Genomic DNA, 16,362 nt, shown 5'->3' with positions numbered 1-16,362 from the left:
GTGGAAAATTCAATTTCTAAATGCCTTAAAAGATTAATTGAATTATACTTCATATTGTCTAGAAAAAATATTAAGAACACCCTTTGCAGAAATATCAGAAATCCTGTTTTAGAGATGAACACACTGGATCACACACTGTATTTTAATTTAAGAATCTGCCTCCTAGTAAATAATGAAAAGCACATATGTTCAATTTTTAATTTTAGGCTCTGTGAAGAAAACAGTTTGAGGGGCTGAACCTGTAGTTTACTCAACTTTTTATCTGAAGTACTAAACATCTTCAAAATGATGGATAAAAAACAGGCACTTTTCGGAACCTTCCAGGGCCAGATCCTTGAGCAGATGAAAACCTTGGTTTTGAGAATATCTTCTGTGTCTCTGTTCTCTCTCTGCTGTATGATAAATGAAAGCCACATGCATCTGAATGCATCAAATTAGATTAGAGGGGAAACTTGGTTCTAGTGTGCCAGCTCAGGAAATTATTTGATTTATAGGTTTGAATAGTATTATTTAGCAGTCCTATTTTTTTTTCTTTCCTTCCCCTGCTCCCCAAGTCGCGTTGCTATCATCGACCTTTCAGGTGTTTTGACTTTCTTTGACTTGGATGCACGGGTAATAGACAGTACAGGACAGCAAGTGATAGGTGAACAGCTGAAACTGGAACGCAAAGATGTCTGGGATATGAAATGGGCCAAAGATAATCCAGATTTGTTTGCAATGATGGAGAAAACAAGAATGTATGTCTTCAGAAACTTGGATCCAGAGGTAAATATGAACTATTCATTTTATAAATTCACTTATAAGTTAATAGCTCTATTTTGAATAGTGTTGTTCTTGTGTTTACAGTTTAATTAGGTAAGTGTTTAGGTATATAAACTTTATATAAATAAATAACTGGAAATCTCAAAATCTAGTCAACTCTAATGTGAGGGTGTTGTTTGATGAAACAACTATAAAAAGTGAACTATCACACCTACAAAAAGTAAAAAAAGCTGTAATTTTTCTTGCATGTATGACATTTTCAGGAGCATAATTTATATATGCTTTTGAAAAATAAAGAACTGACTTTTTATTAGAAAAGTTACTTGCAGATCACCGTTCTGTTGAATCCATATATTGGCAGGTTTTCCTTTATCGTTTTCTCATAATCTGGTTATAGAAAACAAGGATTTTTAATTATGTTGGTTTATATGGAATTACCATTTATGCCAAGGATTTTAGTATTTATGTCCTGTTAGAAATACTCTTAAATCCTAGTTTGGACAAGAAGGAAATCTTTTTACATATACCTAAGAGGTTTGTTTAGACTTTATTTAGAATACAGGTTTATTCCCTTTTAACTTTACTTTAAGGAACCTATACAAACTTCTGGATATATTTGCAACTTTGAAGATTTAGAAATCAAATCTGTTCTTCTCGATGAAATACTAAAGGTAAGTGTAATGAATTTTATTTTGTAGGAATAGTTGGTATCTGTCTTAATGATTTGAACAGTAGGTATTGACAGGTGAAAATAAATGTAACATAAAATAAAATTGTGTTTCTTTATTAATTGTGTTAGAATCCTGAACGTCCTAACAAAGATTACATCATCAATTTTGAGATTCGCTCATTACGAGACAGTCGAGCACTGATTGAAGAAGTTGGGATTGAGGAATCTTCCCAATTCATAGAAGATAATCCACATCCCAGGCTTTGGTAAAAATCTCTTAATAAGCCACCTTTCTTTGTTTAAATTTATTTTCTTTTGTATTTTTTTTCCTATTCAGATAGAACTAGCTATTCAAGTAAAAAAAACACAAAAATTTCAGACTAAGAACAGCCAACCAGTATACACTTTAATGAGAATCATTATTTTTTAAATAAGAGTGCTCAGCTGCAATCTGAAGGGCTGTTATTCTAAATGAGAGTATGTCTTCATGTTGAGGCTGAATCACCTAGAAAGAGTATTATAGTGTTTATGTAAGGCCTAAAGAGAATCCTGCAGTCCCCTGCTAGCCTGGTTCCCTACATCTTTTGGAACTGGTGTGTTTGGACAGTTCCAGGCTATGTGGTATGTTTTTCCAGAATGCAGGTATGTTTTCCAGAACTTTTTCTTCCTAGTCATGTATAATTAATTAACCATGCACCATATTGGACAGGTCATGAAGGAGAGAAGTGAGGAGGGTACGTCAATCATGATTTGATACAGGCTTTAGGAAGGAAATAATCTGAGGAAAGGAGCTGTTGGACTCAACAATTAAACTAAACTTAAATTCTGCACAGCAAATTTGAAAGAGTAAATGTGAAAAACAGTGCTGGAAATCCACTTAATGTCCCATATTGTAGGTGCTAGAAGAATAAATGCCACGGTATCTAATTAAAAGAAAAGTCAATAATTTAAAGAAAAACAGTAACAGAAACTAAAACTCTCTGAAGTTACGTGTGGCATTATGCCAGTTCTCTTTAACTCTCTGGAGATTTTCTGTATCTGTACCTTTCTGTAGTAATTTTGGCTCTGCTTTGAAGTTAACTATTGTATTTAAATCCTGGACATTTGGCTTGCATTGGGGGAGTTTGAGAGTTCGATTAATTCTAATAGTTCGGAGGGGAATTTAGCTAGTGTTTGAGTAATTCTAAGACAACTTGCATTAAGGGCTGTCCCCAAAAGCATTCCTTAACTATCTAGTTGTGCTTTTGTCTTCAGGACTTACTTTCTGAAAAACAGGATTTGATAGCTACTTATTGAAAGCTTCTGTAATGCTAATATAACTCTATTAGCTTGAGGATGACGGTAAAATGTTTTTTTTTGTAAGTTCTCATTTTTACTAATATTTTGAACTAGCTGAAAAGTTCTGGAATTTTGAAGTTGTTCATGCTTTATGCTAGTACCATCTGCTTATTTAATATAAAACAGCTGTTAGTTTTTGAAACAGTCTGTGTCTCAGTATAAGTTTTCTGTAGTAAAATCAGAAAATGTACATCAAATGCAGTTCACCTTGCTCCAAAATGGCTTGATCTTCAATATGCAAGGAAACAAAGGATGTCACATACGTGTACAGAACAGATCACACAATCACAGAATGGTTTGGGTTGGAAAGGACCTTAAAGATCATCTCATTGCAAACCCCCTGCCATGGGCAGGGACACCTCCCACCAGACCAGGTTGCTCATAAGCCCCATCCAGGCCTTGAACACTTCCAGGGATGGGGCATCCACAGCTTCTCTGGGCAGCCTGTGCCAGTGCCTCACTGCCCTCACAGTAAAGAATTTCTTCCTTATATCTAATCTAAATGTACCTTACTTTAGTTTAAAGCCATTACCCCTTGTCCTGTAACCACAGCCCCTGACAGAGTCCCTCCCCAGCCTCCGTGCAGCCCCCTTTAGGTACTGGAAGGCCGCTGTAAGGTGTCCCCAGAGCCTTCTCTTCTCCAGGCTGAACAACCCCAACTCCCTCAGCCTTTCTTCACAGGAGAGGTGCTTCAGGCCCTTGATCATCCTCATGGCCTCCTCTGGACTCACTCTAATACTTCCACGTCCTTCTTGTGCTGGGGCCCCCAGAGCTGAATGCAGGCTCCAGGTGGGGTCTCACAAGGGCAGAGCAGAGGAGGAGAAGCACCTCCCTCACCCTGCTGGCCATACTGCTTTTGATGCAGCCCAGGATATGGTTGGTTTTGTGGGCTGCAAGCGCACGTTGCTGGCTCATGTTGAGCTTCTCATCAACCAACATCCCCAGGTCCTTCTCCTCAGGGCTGCTCTCAATCCATTCTTTGACCAGCTTGTGTTTGTGCTTGGGATTGCCCCGGCCCAGGTACAGGACCTTGCACTTGGCCTTGTTGAAATCTTGTTCTAGAAACACTGGCTATACAGCAGATATATTCCACATGAAAACAGGACGGTTCCCTTATTGCTGCAGCTCAATAAAAAGGCTGAATTGTGTTGCACATTGATTAAATTTCTGTATATTTTTTTCCTCTTGGTTTTACTGGTGTCAGTGGTGAACACTTGAGTTGAAGTGATATTAACCTTCTCAAATTGATGCAAAAATACTTAGTTAATACTGCCAAAGCATGGCTTACATCACTGAGTACAGCAATAATATTATTGGATTTATCAGTTTCCTGCTGCATTAACTTCATTTTAAGATGTCAAGCAGATAGTCTGAATATACCTAGTCTTATTTTTGCAGAAAATTCTAGAAACTTGCAAACCACCTGATGGGTATAGGTTAGTCTGAAGGTAGAAATTTTCTATTTGCAGAACTCAACCAATTAGGCAGTACTAGTACATTTCCTGAGCTGTTCTGCTCTCCCAAACTGCTGTGCTAACTGGACAAAGAACACTCAGACGGATTAGAAATATAATTTATTCTTCACGGCTAGTTTAGTTGGAGCCTGTATACTAAAGTTGCCATCAACGTTTAAAGTTATGATATGCATAGGCAGAAAAATTTAAACGGTGCTGCATTGAGGCTACCCACACATTTCACACAGACAAATTGTAACACTCAAATACCGTCCTTTCTTACCAATCCAGTGTCATTCTGTTTGCTGAACAAAAGAATATTAGCAATTTGAATATCTTTCCTTGAATCAGTACGGAGTAAGTACTGATTGCATGTTAGATCACAGAATGTACTGGGGACAATTAAATTAAGGTTAGTTAGCAATACAATTGAGTATTGCTGTAGCACTAACTTGAATGTCTTCTTTAAATAATGACTGGTTAATTGGATTGTCATTTAACTTATTTTATAGTTGCTTTTATATGTATTATGTTTGTTTTTCACACAGGCGTCTTCTGGCTGAAGCTGCTCTTCAGAAGCTAGATCTGCAGACCGCAGAACAAGCTTTTGTGCGCTGCAAAGATTATCAAGGTATTAAATTTGTAAAGCGTCTAGGAAACCTGCAGAGCGAGTCAATGAAGCAAGCAGAAGTGGCAGCCTATTTTAGCAGATTTGAAGAAGCTGAAAGAATGTATTTGAATATGGACAGAAGGTAATTGCATGTAGTCATCTCAGCAGCACATAAAATAAAAATGTCTGGGGAAAAAAAAAATGCTTGCACTAATAAGGAATGGCTGATTTAGCACTGAGGATTCTTCACCGGTTTCTGGAAACACAGAACAAGATCAGACAGAGAGAACTTTGTTATATCCGTAGGTAAGCAATTCTGTATGTGAATCAGCACATCACAAACTGCAAAACCTTAGCTGCTCTAGGTAGTGCTGTGTTTCATAGATGTTTCTAGCAAATATTTTGTAGGTATTTCATCTGGGAATCCAAAAATACAAACAAACTAATGTTTAAGTACTGTTTGCTCTTAGTTAGCTAGTTGCCAAGTACACATTCTTTCCAATTACATATACAAACAATGCAGTTTTTAATTAACTGTAATCTCTGGAGAAACAGAAAGGACTGAGGATGAAATTGTGGACTAGTGGAGGTTTTTGCTCACGAATGAAAACAAAGCAAAATGACAGTAATACTGAAAATTATAAGTTACCTAGCTAGCTAGCTAGAGCGCTGTATATTTCTCATTGTCCTTTTTCAGTAATAAGCAGCAATTGTTGGATGCAGCATGTAGGAGGTGGTCAAACATGAAAAGAAGCATGAATCACTTCTGCATATGTGAAACGTTTAGGCTTTGGTTAATGTGGTCATGCAAAAAAGTAGGGAATGTTGGAGAAAAAATAATAATTCTTCTTTCATGCTATAAAAATGAGGAATGTCCCCCTTCCCCAATTTGGAGTGGAGGGGGAAGAAGGCAGGAGCTGGGGGAAGATTCATATTAGAGCCTGGTAATGGGAAAAATTTGCACATAATTAGCCCTTGGAAGTATGCTGTTTTGAAGAGGTGGAATGTCTCACAAGCACTTGAGTTGCACAGAAACACATTTTTTTTTTTTAGATATGACACATTCCTCGCCAAATAGCTGAAGAGAAGTTTGGCCATTATAGGATTGTAGAATGCAAAGACTGATTTCTTTTTTTACTAGTTTCTTCAGCATTAGAACATCGTGTTCTCCAGGAAAAAAAAACAATTCTGTATTGACCTTGTATGTCTTCTCACCACTAGAAAAATCTTGCTAAGGACCTACCATAAATAAGGCTGAAATATACTTTGCAAGTACAATTTTAAGTTTTTTACATAGATGTTTTTATTTGGCTGACTGCACTGACTTGCTAGTGCATTCCTCAGCTCACTTTAAGTTTAGAACATTTTAAAATGAGCTATATATATTTCTCCCACTTATTTCCTATCCACCTGTGGAATTGCAGCATTTGCACACACAAAATTCCAATGTTACGTGGTAGGAAATGGGTAAATAATAAAAAGGAAGGATTACTCCTAAGTCTTTCTCCTTCACCCAGAGTCATCTTGAATTTGAAAGAGAAGTCTCTGAAATGAATTTTATTATGTATCATCTTTATCCTTCATTATTCATATTCCTTGCCTCTTGGCCTTTCCCCTTACTAATAAGTATTTACTTATACAGAATATTGTTTAAGTTGTACAAGGTATCACTGTGATACCTGTTTGTACCTTATGAATGTGAAAATGTTTTTGGATACCTATCTCAAGACTTTTGTTAGATATTTTATTGTCTTTGGCTTTCCCCTGCTGTTTTCCGTTTATATTAGAGATCTTGCCATTGGACTACGGATAAAACTAGGAGACTGGTTTCGAGTACTGCAGCTGTTGAAAACTGGCTCAGGTGATTCAGATGATGCCCTTCTTGAACAAGCACACAATGCTATCGGAGATTATTTTGCAGACCGTCAGAAATGGTATGTTCTGTAAAGGAAGCAGTAAGAAGGAAAGTTTGAAGGAATCGATAACACTGGTTACAAGACTTGTTATGCGGAGGCATAGATGTCGGGAAAGACAGGATAATACATAAAATAATTTTAGAATTATGAGATTTAGCACAAACATTTATGGTTCCATCATGGCCTGTACCTTTGAACAGAGAGTTGTTGATCAACTATCTAAAGAATGAAGGAAATAAAAATAAATAAATCAATCTGTGTTGTCAGAAATCTGGTTCCTTCAGAGCAGGGGGGTAGAGAAATACCTATACAAACAGTTATACTCTCTATATCTAGGCTAGTATTAAACAAAAGAAAATCATTTAAAACAAAAAAAAAAAGTAGAAGAAAGGTATTTAAATATCAGTGAGTTTCAAAACCAACCATAGATTTTCTAGAGTGCTAAAACTACATACTAGACTTACTGAACTAGAAGTGGTGTCTGAGTGGTTAATGACCTGCAATGAGATTTTCTTTCATACATTTTTCTTGTTGCTTTTTAAGCCCATGTAAATTTTTTAGTATCCAGAACATTCTGCCTGATGGTGTTCCACAGCTCCACTACATACCACAATTACCTGAATTGTAATATCCCAAAGACCTTGGCCCCCGAAGTAGGTGGAAACTTTTGAGTAGATTCTGTAAACATATTTTTAGATGCTTTAGGGAACTTAAGAGGATGATCTTGGAGATGTTATTACTTGTGTGTGTTTTAGAGTACAGAGGCACTCAACAAAGCTTTCAGTTTTGCTACAAGTTGCTGTTGACTCTCAGCCATGATCTGTGCAGGTGTGGGAATATGGTTTTAAGATTCCTTGACTTATGCTAGTCAGAAAATCAATCTTGCTACTACTTCAGTATAACAATCTCTGAAAAGTAAAACTTTCAGTGCATTTTAGGAAAGCTGTGAAATTCTAGCTACAAAACCTTACCTATTTAAAATGTCACTTTAAATTTACAGATGAAGCTGGCTTACCCAGTTTGAAGTTTTACTTGTGCCTATATGTCAGATAGCACCACACTTAACACTTTTTTTTTTTCCTTACTAGGTTAAATGCTGTACAGTATTATGTACAAGGACGAAACCAGGAACGTTTAGCTGAGTGTTACTACATGCTGGAGGACTACCAGGGACTAGAGAATCTTGCTAACTCGCTTCCGGAGAATAACAAATTACTCCCTGTGAGCAAGAAGCACCTTTATTTTTCATTGGCTTATGCTGAACTATTTATTTAAAGTATCCCATCTTGGTAGGGTTAAGAGAAAAACAAAGGAAGAATGCAGAATATGACCTACTTACTTAAGCATAATGGTGCTACTTTGGTATTGATCCTAAAATAATACTGTTTTCATTCTCCATCATTCTTCCTTTCCGTTATCGGCCAGTTCCCCAGATAGATGTGGTTATTGGTCATGCTCTGTGGTTAAGTTCGGCTAAGTTGTAACTCACTGCTTCCCTCCCTACCTGTGGCATTTGTCTCTAAAATAACTGTGCTTCACTAAGAAGTCACTTCTCATGGCTGGATACTTAATTTAGCTTTCATTTTGTCGTCTAATTCACACGCTCTTTTTTTCCCCCAAATTCTTCCTGGTTTCTATCACTGGTTTAACGTCTTACATAATAGCTCTGGTGGGAATGTTAATGGGCAGTGAAAATTAGAGATCCTCTGCTGAAAGGAGGGAAAGCTGGTGGTATGGCCTGAAATGACCTATTGTCCTAACTAATTTAAGCCTGTGATATGATTGATTACTCCAAAATGCTTGAAAAATGCAAAGCATGCTAACTTGATGTTCGTTTTTAGTTGTTTGAACAAAGCAAGATGTAGCACTTTTTTTTTTTAATCTCTGTAATTGCAAAGTTTCATGAGATGGATAGTAAATAATAAGAACACAGTTCTTCTGGTATGATTTGATTTGAAAGAAAGCTTTTAAGGTAGCATTTCTTTAAAGTCAGAAGCAGTGTACGTTCCAGAGGTTAGTGTGTGAAAGTAGCATACCGTTCAGAAGATTGGCAACAGTGCACATTATCTTCAGAGTCCATAAAACAAACAGCCCCTTTCTCCAGCTTTTTGGAATTAAAAATACAATGGTGTTGTAGTTACTATTCAATACAGTAAAAACTTGAAAGTGAATTTAACATGGTGCCGATGCTTTTTTTCAGGATATAGCTTATATGTTTGTAAGAGTGGGAATGTGTGAACAAGCTGTTTCAGCATTTCTGAAATGTAATCGACCAAAGGATGCAGTGGATACCTGTGTACATCTCAACCAGGTAGGACAAGAGGAGATGATCTGCTTTAGCCATAACAGTTAGCAGTTGAGGCTTTTATTCTACTACCCAGTTAAATACAATTCCTTGTTAATTGTCTGATTCTTATGTATGAAAACTCATACTTCTGTTCTTAAGCCAGTTATCTGAAATTAGTGCTAGATCAGTGAAAGGACGAATCCATACGAATTTACAGCAATGCTACTTCTGTGTGTGTGGTAAACATGCTCAGCATACAGAAATATGTGGCCATGTGGCCTTTGTAGCGCTAGGCTATAGTTAGCTTCGTGTCAGCAGAAGGCAGCCGTGCCTCTTGATGGAATGAGGGGAAGACCAGAGAGCTTCTGGCTGCATGGTTTCCATATTCCCCCTCCTTCCTTATACAGATGCAAATGTGCTTGTGGCTGCACTGGCCTGTAGCTGGAAAAGAACTACTCTGAGAAACGATCAGCATGTTACAGCTAGTGCTGTTCCCCAGTATGATTCACCTGCACAGACGTTCGCATCAACACAAATAGGAGAGAAAGTGTGAATGGCAAAGAGGAGCTTGATGTACAGGCATGGCAAGGCTGGTTAATGTTGGCCTTGTGTACAGTTTCCTAGCTGATGGATCTGAAGGGCTGTCGGGTATGAGATTCAGTCAGGAGTCTCAGTCCTGCCAAACTTCAGTGGGCAAACACAGTAGCCAAACTGTTGAAGATAAGAAAATTCGTGGACCAAAAATGAGGTGTGTAGAAGGATAGGTGAAGTTCAATTGTTTATGCTGCGAGCTCATGGGCTGATGTCCTCTTTTAGATGTGCTTTTGAGAGTCTGGGTTTCAGAAATACAAGTGTTGAAATCCACACGTCCAACAGAGCAGCAATGAAGTGATTTTGCTTTTACCAAAAGCAAAGCTTTTACCAAAGCAGAAGCAACTGCTTTCTCTGTGGTTTTGGACCAAGGTCCAGCATTTGTTTCACAGGCATGCTGTATCAAATGATTGGCAATGATGTTAGCATTGGTATTCTCTTGTTTTTTACTTTTTGTATAGTAGCCTCATTCTAAATAGTGATGAAATACTGCATGCAAATGTTGCAGATTATTCATGGCAAAGCTTGTTCTGAGAATGTAATTGGAAAATTGAGGTTGATTTCTCTGTTTGCTTTTATTTCTAGTGGAATAAAGCTGTGGAGCTGGCTAAAAATCACAATATGAAAGAGATTGGATCCTTGTTAGCCCGATATGCGAGTCATTTACTGGAAAAGAATAAAATCCTTGATGCTATAGAACTCTATCGTAAAGCCAATTATTTCTTTGAAGCTGCTAATCTCATGTTCAAGGTATTGCAGGTTTTATTTTTATGTCAAATAATAAGCTAGTCCAAAACCCCAGTTATTTCCATGCTGTCTTTATTTTCTTGGTGTTATCTGGGTGTTAACCATGTGCAGGTGGTAAGCATGTGCCATTATACAGGATACTGCCAAGATTAATCCAGTTCTAAGTTCAAGGTATCTCTATCTGAAATAGTTACCCTGGATGTTCTCTTTAGCCAGTGGTGAGACTTTCAGAACACAAGCCATCTGATTTATTTTGAGACTGTCTCTTCAGAATGAGGTGAACTGCACCTCAGAAAAGGTCTGTTGTCTAGTTGAAAGAGTATAGTAGACCAGCCTGGGTGCAAAGTCTACATTGTTTTATGCTGCGTGGACTGGTTTTGTCTCCTTTATTTTAAAAATTAATAATGCTGTGAAGTGCAAGTTAAATCTTGGTATTTCTGCCTTCAAACAGAAACTGCTTATGTGTTTTTAAGATAAGTACTTTGCCTAGATTTGGTTTGGCTGCAGAGATTTATGTACATATCTGTAAGAGTGATATGCAATTTTTATAGCAAACTTATTTGTGTGTGTGCTTGTGTTACTTTCAAGATCCATTCTTTACTGGGAGAACCAGTAGATCTTGTTGAAAGCTACGTATTTCTTACACATTTCTTAAATTTAACTGTTTAAAAATCTGTTATTTTTTGGTTTATTTTTAGATTGTCAGCAGACTTATATATGGAGATATGGTTACACTGATTTATCTTTTCTGAGTAAACATACTGAATATGTGGTATCATATACTTCTAAGCTAGTTAAATACAGAATGATGTGCATTCTTCACTTAGACATTCATTCAGAGTTCTGTTTGCAGTCCAAATTATTATATTCATATACAACATCCATCCATTTTGGCATAATTTCCTAGGTTTGTACAAGTGTGTAACTGTCCAAGAGAATTAAGTGACTTTTATCTGTATCTATCTACAATAATTGCTCGGTGTTGTTTTTTCAGATTGCGGATGAAGAAGCAAAGAAAAGAACAAAGCCTTTGCGAGTTAAAAAGCTTTATGTATTATCAGCTTTACTTATAGAGCAAGGCCACGAACAAATGCAAAATAAACAAAGGGGAAAAGTTAAAGGAAAAAGCTCAGAGGTAGAGTTGTCTTTTTTTTCCTGAGTTCTACAAACTTACTGTTATATTCTACTTAGTGAGAATAAATAAAACTGAGGCTTTTCTTTTTAAATAACACCTTTCCTTTCAAGAAAAAAGCTTTCCTTTCTTTACTTAAAGCTAGTCTTCCATGAAGACATATTGTTTAAAATAATATTTTAAACACTTAAATCATTTGTATTATTAGATACTTTTCTGCCTATTGTTTAATGTGTTCTTGTAATGGAAGAATCTTTCTTTCACTGTAACAACAAAAACATACGAAGATACTAAGAAGATACTAAGAAGATACTAAGAAGATACTAAGAAGATACTAAGAAGATACTAAGAAGATACTAAGAAGATACTAAGAAGATACTAAGAAGATACTAAGAAGATACTAAGAAGATACTAAGAAGATACTAAGAAGATACTAAGAAGATACTAAGAAGATACTAAGAAGATACTAAGAAGATACTAAGAAGATACTAAGAAGATACTAAGAAGATACTAAGAAGATACTAAGAAGATACTAAGAAGATACTAAGAAGATACTAAGAAGATACTAAGAAGATACTAAGAAGATACTAAGAAGATACTAAGAAGATACTAAGAAGATACTAAGAAGATACTAAGAAGATACTAAGAAGATACTAAGAAGATACTAAGAAGATACTAAGAAGATACTAAGAAGATACTAAGAAGATACTAAGAAGATACTAAGAAGATACTAAGAAGATACTAAGAAGATACTAAGAAGATACTAAGAAGATACTAAGAAGATACTAAGAAGATACTAAGAAAGATTTTTTTTTTCCTGTGAGACTTTCACTTTACTAACATTCAGGAGTATCAGTCCCAAAGTGAGATTTTGTGATTAGATTAAGCTAAACTGGATATAATTTAGGAAAGAAACTGCTCCAGGTATAGGGGAAGCAATTGGATGATTTTTTTTTTCTGCTTGCACTTACTTTGTATGCATAAATGAAAGAGGTTAAACAAAGTTTTAAGAGATTTGGTGTTGAAATGGAATATTAACCCAAACTATGAACTAGTCTGCAGATGTGCACAGAATATATTTGTACAAATGTATATGATATTTATCTTTGAAAATCTGCACCATATGTTCCTTTTAGGCACTGTGTAAAATGCCTATCAACATAGATTTTAGGTCCATGTATTTATATTTTTAAAATATATTTGTAAATATATTTTTATATTTTATATTTTTTAAAATATATTTTTATATTTATATTTTTCCCCAACTAACACAAACAGTTGGTATAATCACCAACTACAGAAAAGTTATTTTCATATATCCCCGTTTCCTTCTGTATCTGTCTCGTATAAAAATTACTTGTGATACTGCTTGTTTTCAGGCTGCTTCAGCTTTGGCTGGTTTGCTAGAAGATGATGTTCTTTCTTCAACTAATCGCTTTGCAGACAATGCTTGGCGAGGAGCTGAGGCTTACCACTTTTTCATACTTGCACAAAGGCAGCTTTACAAAGGTTCTGTAGATGCAGCACTTAAAACAGGTAGGATATTGTTTTTAAGCATGTAAAGAAACTGTTCTAATTTTACAGGCTTGCGCAGCACATAATTTCATTTATAGTTGACATTTTTCTATTGTTGCTAGATCCACTGAATTTAAAACAAAGCCATGTAACGAACTGAATATAGCTGTAGTCAAGATACCTGGAAAGTACATTATTGGTTACGATGGAAATCTAACTTGCCAAATATTACCTGTTAAATTGGACAGCCTTTTTATCTGTTCTGCTAACTGTTTTTTTTTTCTGTCTTTAAGTTTCTTCTTTAATTCACATCAGACCTCCCTGTAAAGCTTCTTAAAGAATCTGTGGGAGTTAGAGAAGCAAATAGTGCCCTCTGCTTTCTCCAAGTAAAATGAAGCTCCATTTCAAATACCTCTAGCATGTTTTAAAAAAAAAAAAAAAAAAAGGTCAGGGAGGGAAGTGTCACAGCATCAATAAAACTCCTTCAGTTGTCATTCAAGTCCTCTTGGTTTTCCTTGTTTTTTTATTGATTTTTGGAAATGTGTTGAACCATGCATGCTTCATAGCCATGTCAATGAAGAGACTTCGGTTTTTATTGTCCAATGGAATTACTGTCAAGACTAATGCTATATACTCATAGCAACTATTTCTTATAGAAGCTTGCATTTCTCAGAAGGCACATAATGATATCCTTGGATTTTTTTTTCTATCTCTTAGCTCTTCATTTGCGAGATTATGAAGACATTATCCCTCCAGTTGAAATCTATTCTCTTTTGGCTCTCTGTGCATGTGCAAATAGAGCATTTGATACATGTTCAAAAGCCTTTGTTAAACTAGAATCCTTGGAAACTCTTAGCCCAGACCAGAGGCAACAATATGAAGATCTTGCTTTAGAGATATTCACGAGACATTGTCCTAAGAATAACAAAAAATCTGATCTGGATGTTGTTCTTGAGAGGTGGGTTATATTTATAGGATACAATAACAAATCACCTTTTTGTTTGTTTGTTTGTTTTGCTGTTTTTTTTTTTTCTGTGGCCTGTATTTGTGTTTGAGCAGTTTTTGTGTGACCAAGTTAGATTCTTTGCTGCTTGAACCAAATACTGAGCAAGAATGAGGCCAGTGTTAGCCCTTTCACAGAAAGGGTAATACAACATTATTTAATTTGGGAGAATAGAGATTGTCTGTATTCAAGGAACTAGTCAGGTCATAACTTCTTAATTTAAAATACATGTGAAGCACAAGAGTGCTTCACTTAAGACCTTCACTTTAGTGGCATGTGATACCTTAACAATCATGTTACCATGTTTGCATTACTGTTGTGGTGTGATGCAAATGTGAATGAGTGAATGTTTAACATGAGTGAATGTTTAACTAATACAATGCCTACAGTGTTTTGTGAATTACTTACATTACTTACATCTATACACTGTGAGAAGATGAATAAGTGAAAGAATCAGAAAATGAAAAGCAGGTGTAACGGGTAGTTCTTTGGAGCGGCTGTACCCAAAATGGAGTCTTTGACATCTTTTTCGGCTAAAAGCATGGAACATATGAGTATGGAAATTGTGAATCAGATTTATTTTTAATGAACAGGATTATTATTTTTAATGAACAGGATTTTAACTTGTTTGATTTTTACTTCATGGAAACTCACTAATAACTTTTGTTGACCCTTCGGAAGAATAAATGCAGTAGAAGTGCAGGTGCCAATTGAGCCTTACCTTTGTATATCCTTTACTGTTTTTCACTTCATCTTTGGATCTCCTGGCCCTAATTTGTTGACTATATGGTTCTCTGGGTGTGCATTCTGTTGAGTGAAGATTTACAGACTTGGCTGTTCTAACTGTATAAATATTATGACGTAATAACTTCTAATAAGGAATTAGCACACATCTGAATAGAGAAGCAATATTTTACAGACAAACATCACCAGTTTTTTAAGTAGTTGTAAGCACACAATTAGCATATAGTTAAAGGTGTTATACGGTTTGCAGATGTCTACAAAATAAGTTTTTGTTGCTACTTAAAAACTGTGTTTTTATCCTTTTATTTACTCTTTAAACAGTGGAGATGGGAAACTTCCTATATGTGTTGCAACAGGAGACCCTATCCTGGAGTATCGATTCTGGATGTGCAGTGTGTGTAAGCATTGTATGAAAGCCAAAGAAAGAAGCAATTATAACTTCTGCCCTCTGTGCCACAGTTCAGCATAGCAGAGGAGAGAGGGCTCTATCCTTGTATCTGTTACGTCTCAAACATACTGTCTAAACTGTAATTCACATATGATGTTTTTATACTGTATTGTCACAGATAATGCTACTATTACAGAAATGTTTCAAAAAAAATTTAATGGTTCCATTTATGTGAAGAAATATCTGTTAACTTTTTTTACGAAGGTTTAAGCCAACACCATTCTTTATGAATTGTAAATTGAGCCTAATTTCTAAACCATGCAAACTGAATGTAGGTTTGTTTTAACACATTTTACTTTGAGTGAACTCCACTTTTTTCATTTCTATAATTACATAGGAAATAATTGGCTTTCCTAAAATTCACAAATCACAACTGTTTTATTAGAGTGACACTACTAGTTTAGTTATATGCCTGTGCTATGTTCTTCTGCCAAGTGTAATTAAATCCACAACTGTAATAAAGGACTTGCTAACATTTAGAAATCAGTGCTTTCAGTCTGCAGTTGGGTTCACGAGCTTTCTCTGGTGCTGTGTTTAATCAGTGCAGGAAACCACTGTGAACCTTGAAACTGAAATTTGGTAATGAGCTGCATTGTACCTGCAGGTAGCTCGAAGGGAGCAGTGATAACTGTTAAACCTTCATTTCGAAGGAGGATGACAGTTCAGCTCTTGAAATCTGTTCAAGGAACATAGCTTTACTTAGACCTGAGCTGTTCTATTTTATTGCTAGCTTTGAGCCACAGCTTTGGTAGTGCTGTATGGAAAGGTTGCAGGCCCTTTCTCCACTTCATGAGCTTTCTCCATGAGTCAGCACTTGGCAGGTTGCAAGCATTATAATTCACCTCAAGTCACTGTGTTTTTGGGAAAAGGGGGTGAGGACTCACTAAAAGACACCTGGGGAAAAATGTATTTCAGTTAGCATTATGCTATGTAAGAATAAATCCCATTTTGTTTTAGAATATGCTTTATTAAATATTTTTTTTCTATTCTGGTATCGTTTTTCGCTCGACCTGAGGGAAAACGTTTTTGGTTAACATCACACTACGTAAGAATAAACCCTATTTTGTATTTAGAATACGCTTTATTAAATATTTTTATAGTCTGATATCTGGGGTTGTCTCTCGCTGGCCCTGAGGGCCTCCTTC

The 16,362-nt window shown here is 36.0% G+C and overlaps 1 protein-coding gene across 1 annotated transcript in view; it reads left to right on the top strand.

Moving 5' to 3' along the window:
* Positions 1–16,320, top strand: part of WDR35 (WD repeat domain 35) — a 42,154-nt gene extending 25,834 nt beyond the window's left edge. The window contains exons 16-27 of the mRNA XM_080585707.1: positions 555–765; positions 1,353–1,433; positions 1,562–1,698; positions 4,773–4,976; positions 6,622–6,768; positions 7,839–7,971; positions 8,951–9,061; positions 10,214–10,378; positions 11,370–11,510; positions 12,887–13,043; positions 13,740–13,980; positions 15,091–16,320. Coding sequence (XP_080441833.1) covers positions 555–765; positions 1,353–1,433; positions 1,562–1,698; positions 4,773–4,976; positions 6,622–6,768; positions 7,839–7,971; positions 8,951–9,061; positions 10,214–10,378; positions 11,370–11,510; positions 12,887–13,043; positions 13,740–13,980; positions 15,091–15,238 — 1,876 coding nt within the window. The 3' untranslated portion in view covers positions 15,239–16,320. The remainder of the gene's footprint in view (positions 1–554; positions 766–1,352; positions 1,434–1,561; positions 1,699–4,772; positions 4,977–6,621; positions 6,769–7,838; positions 7,972–8,950; positions 9,062–10,213; positions 10,379–11,369; positions 11,511–12,886; positions 13,044–13,739; positions 13,981–15,090) is intronic.
* The last annotated feature ends 42 nt before the right edge of the window (positions 16,321–16,362 follow it).

The sequence above is a fragment of the Anser brachyrhynchus genome (genome assembly GCF_964034855.1).
Source record: "Anser brachyrhynchus genome assembly, chromosome: 3".
Classification (NCBI taxonomy): domain Eukaryota; kingdom Metazoa; phylum Chordata; class Aves; order Anseriformes; family Anatidae; genus Anser; species Anser brachyrhynchus.
The sequence above is the reverse complement of the archived record's forward strand: the minus strand, read 5'-3'. Positions and strand labels throughout refer to the sequence as shown.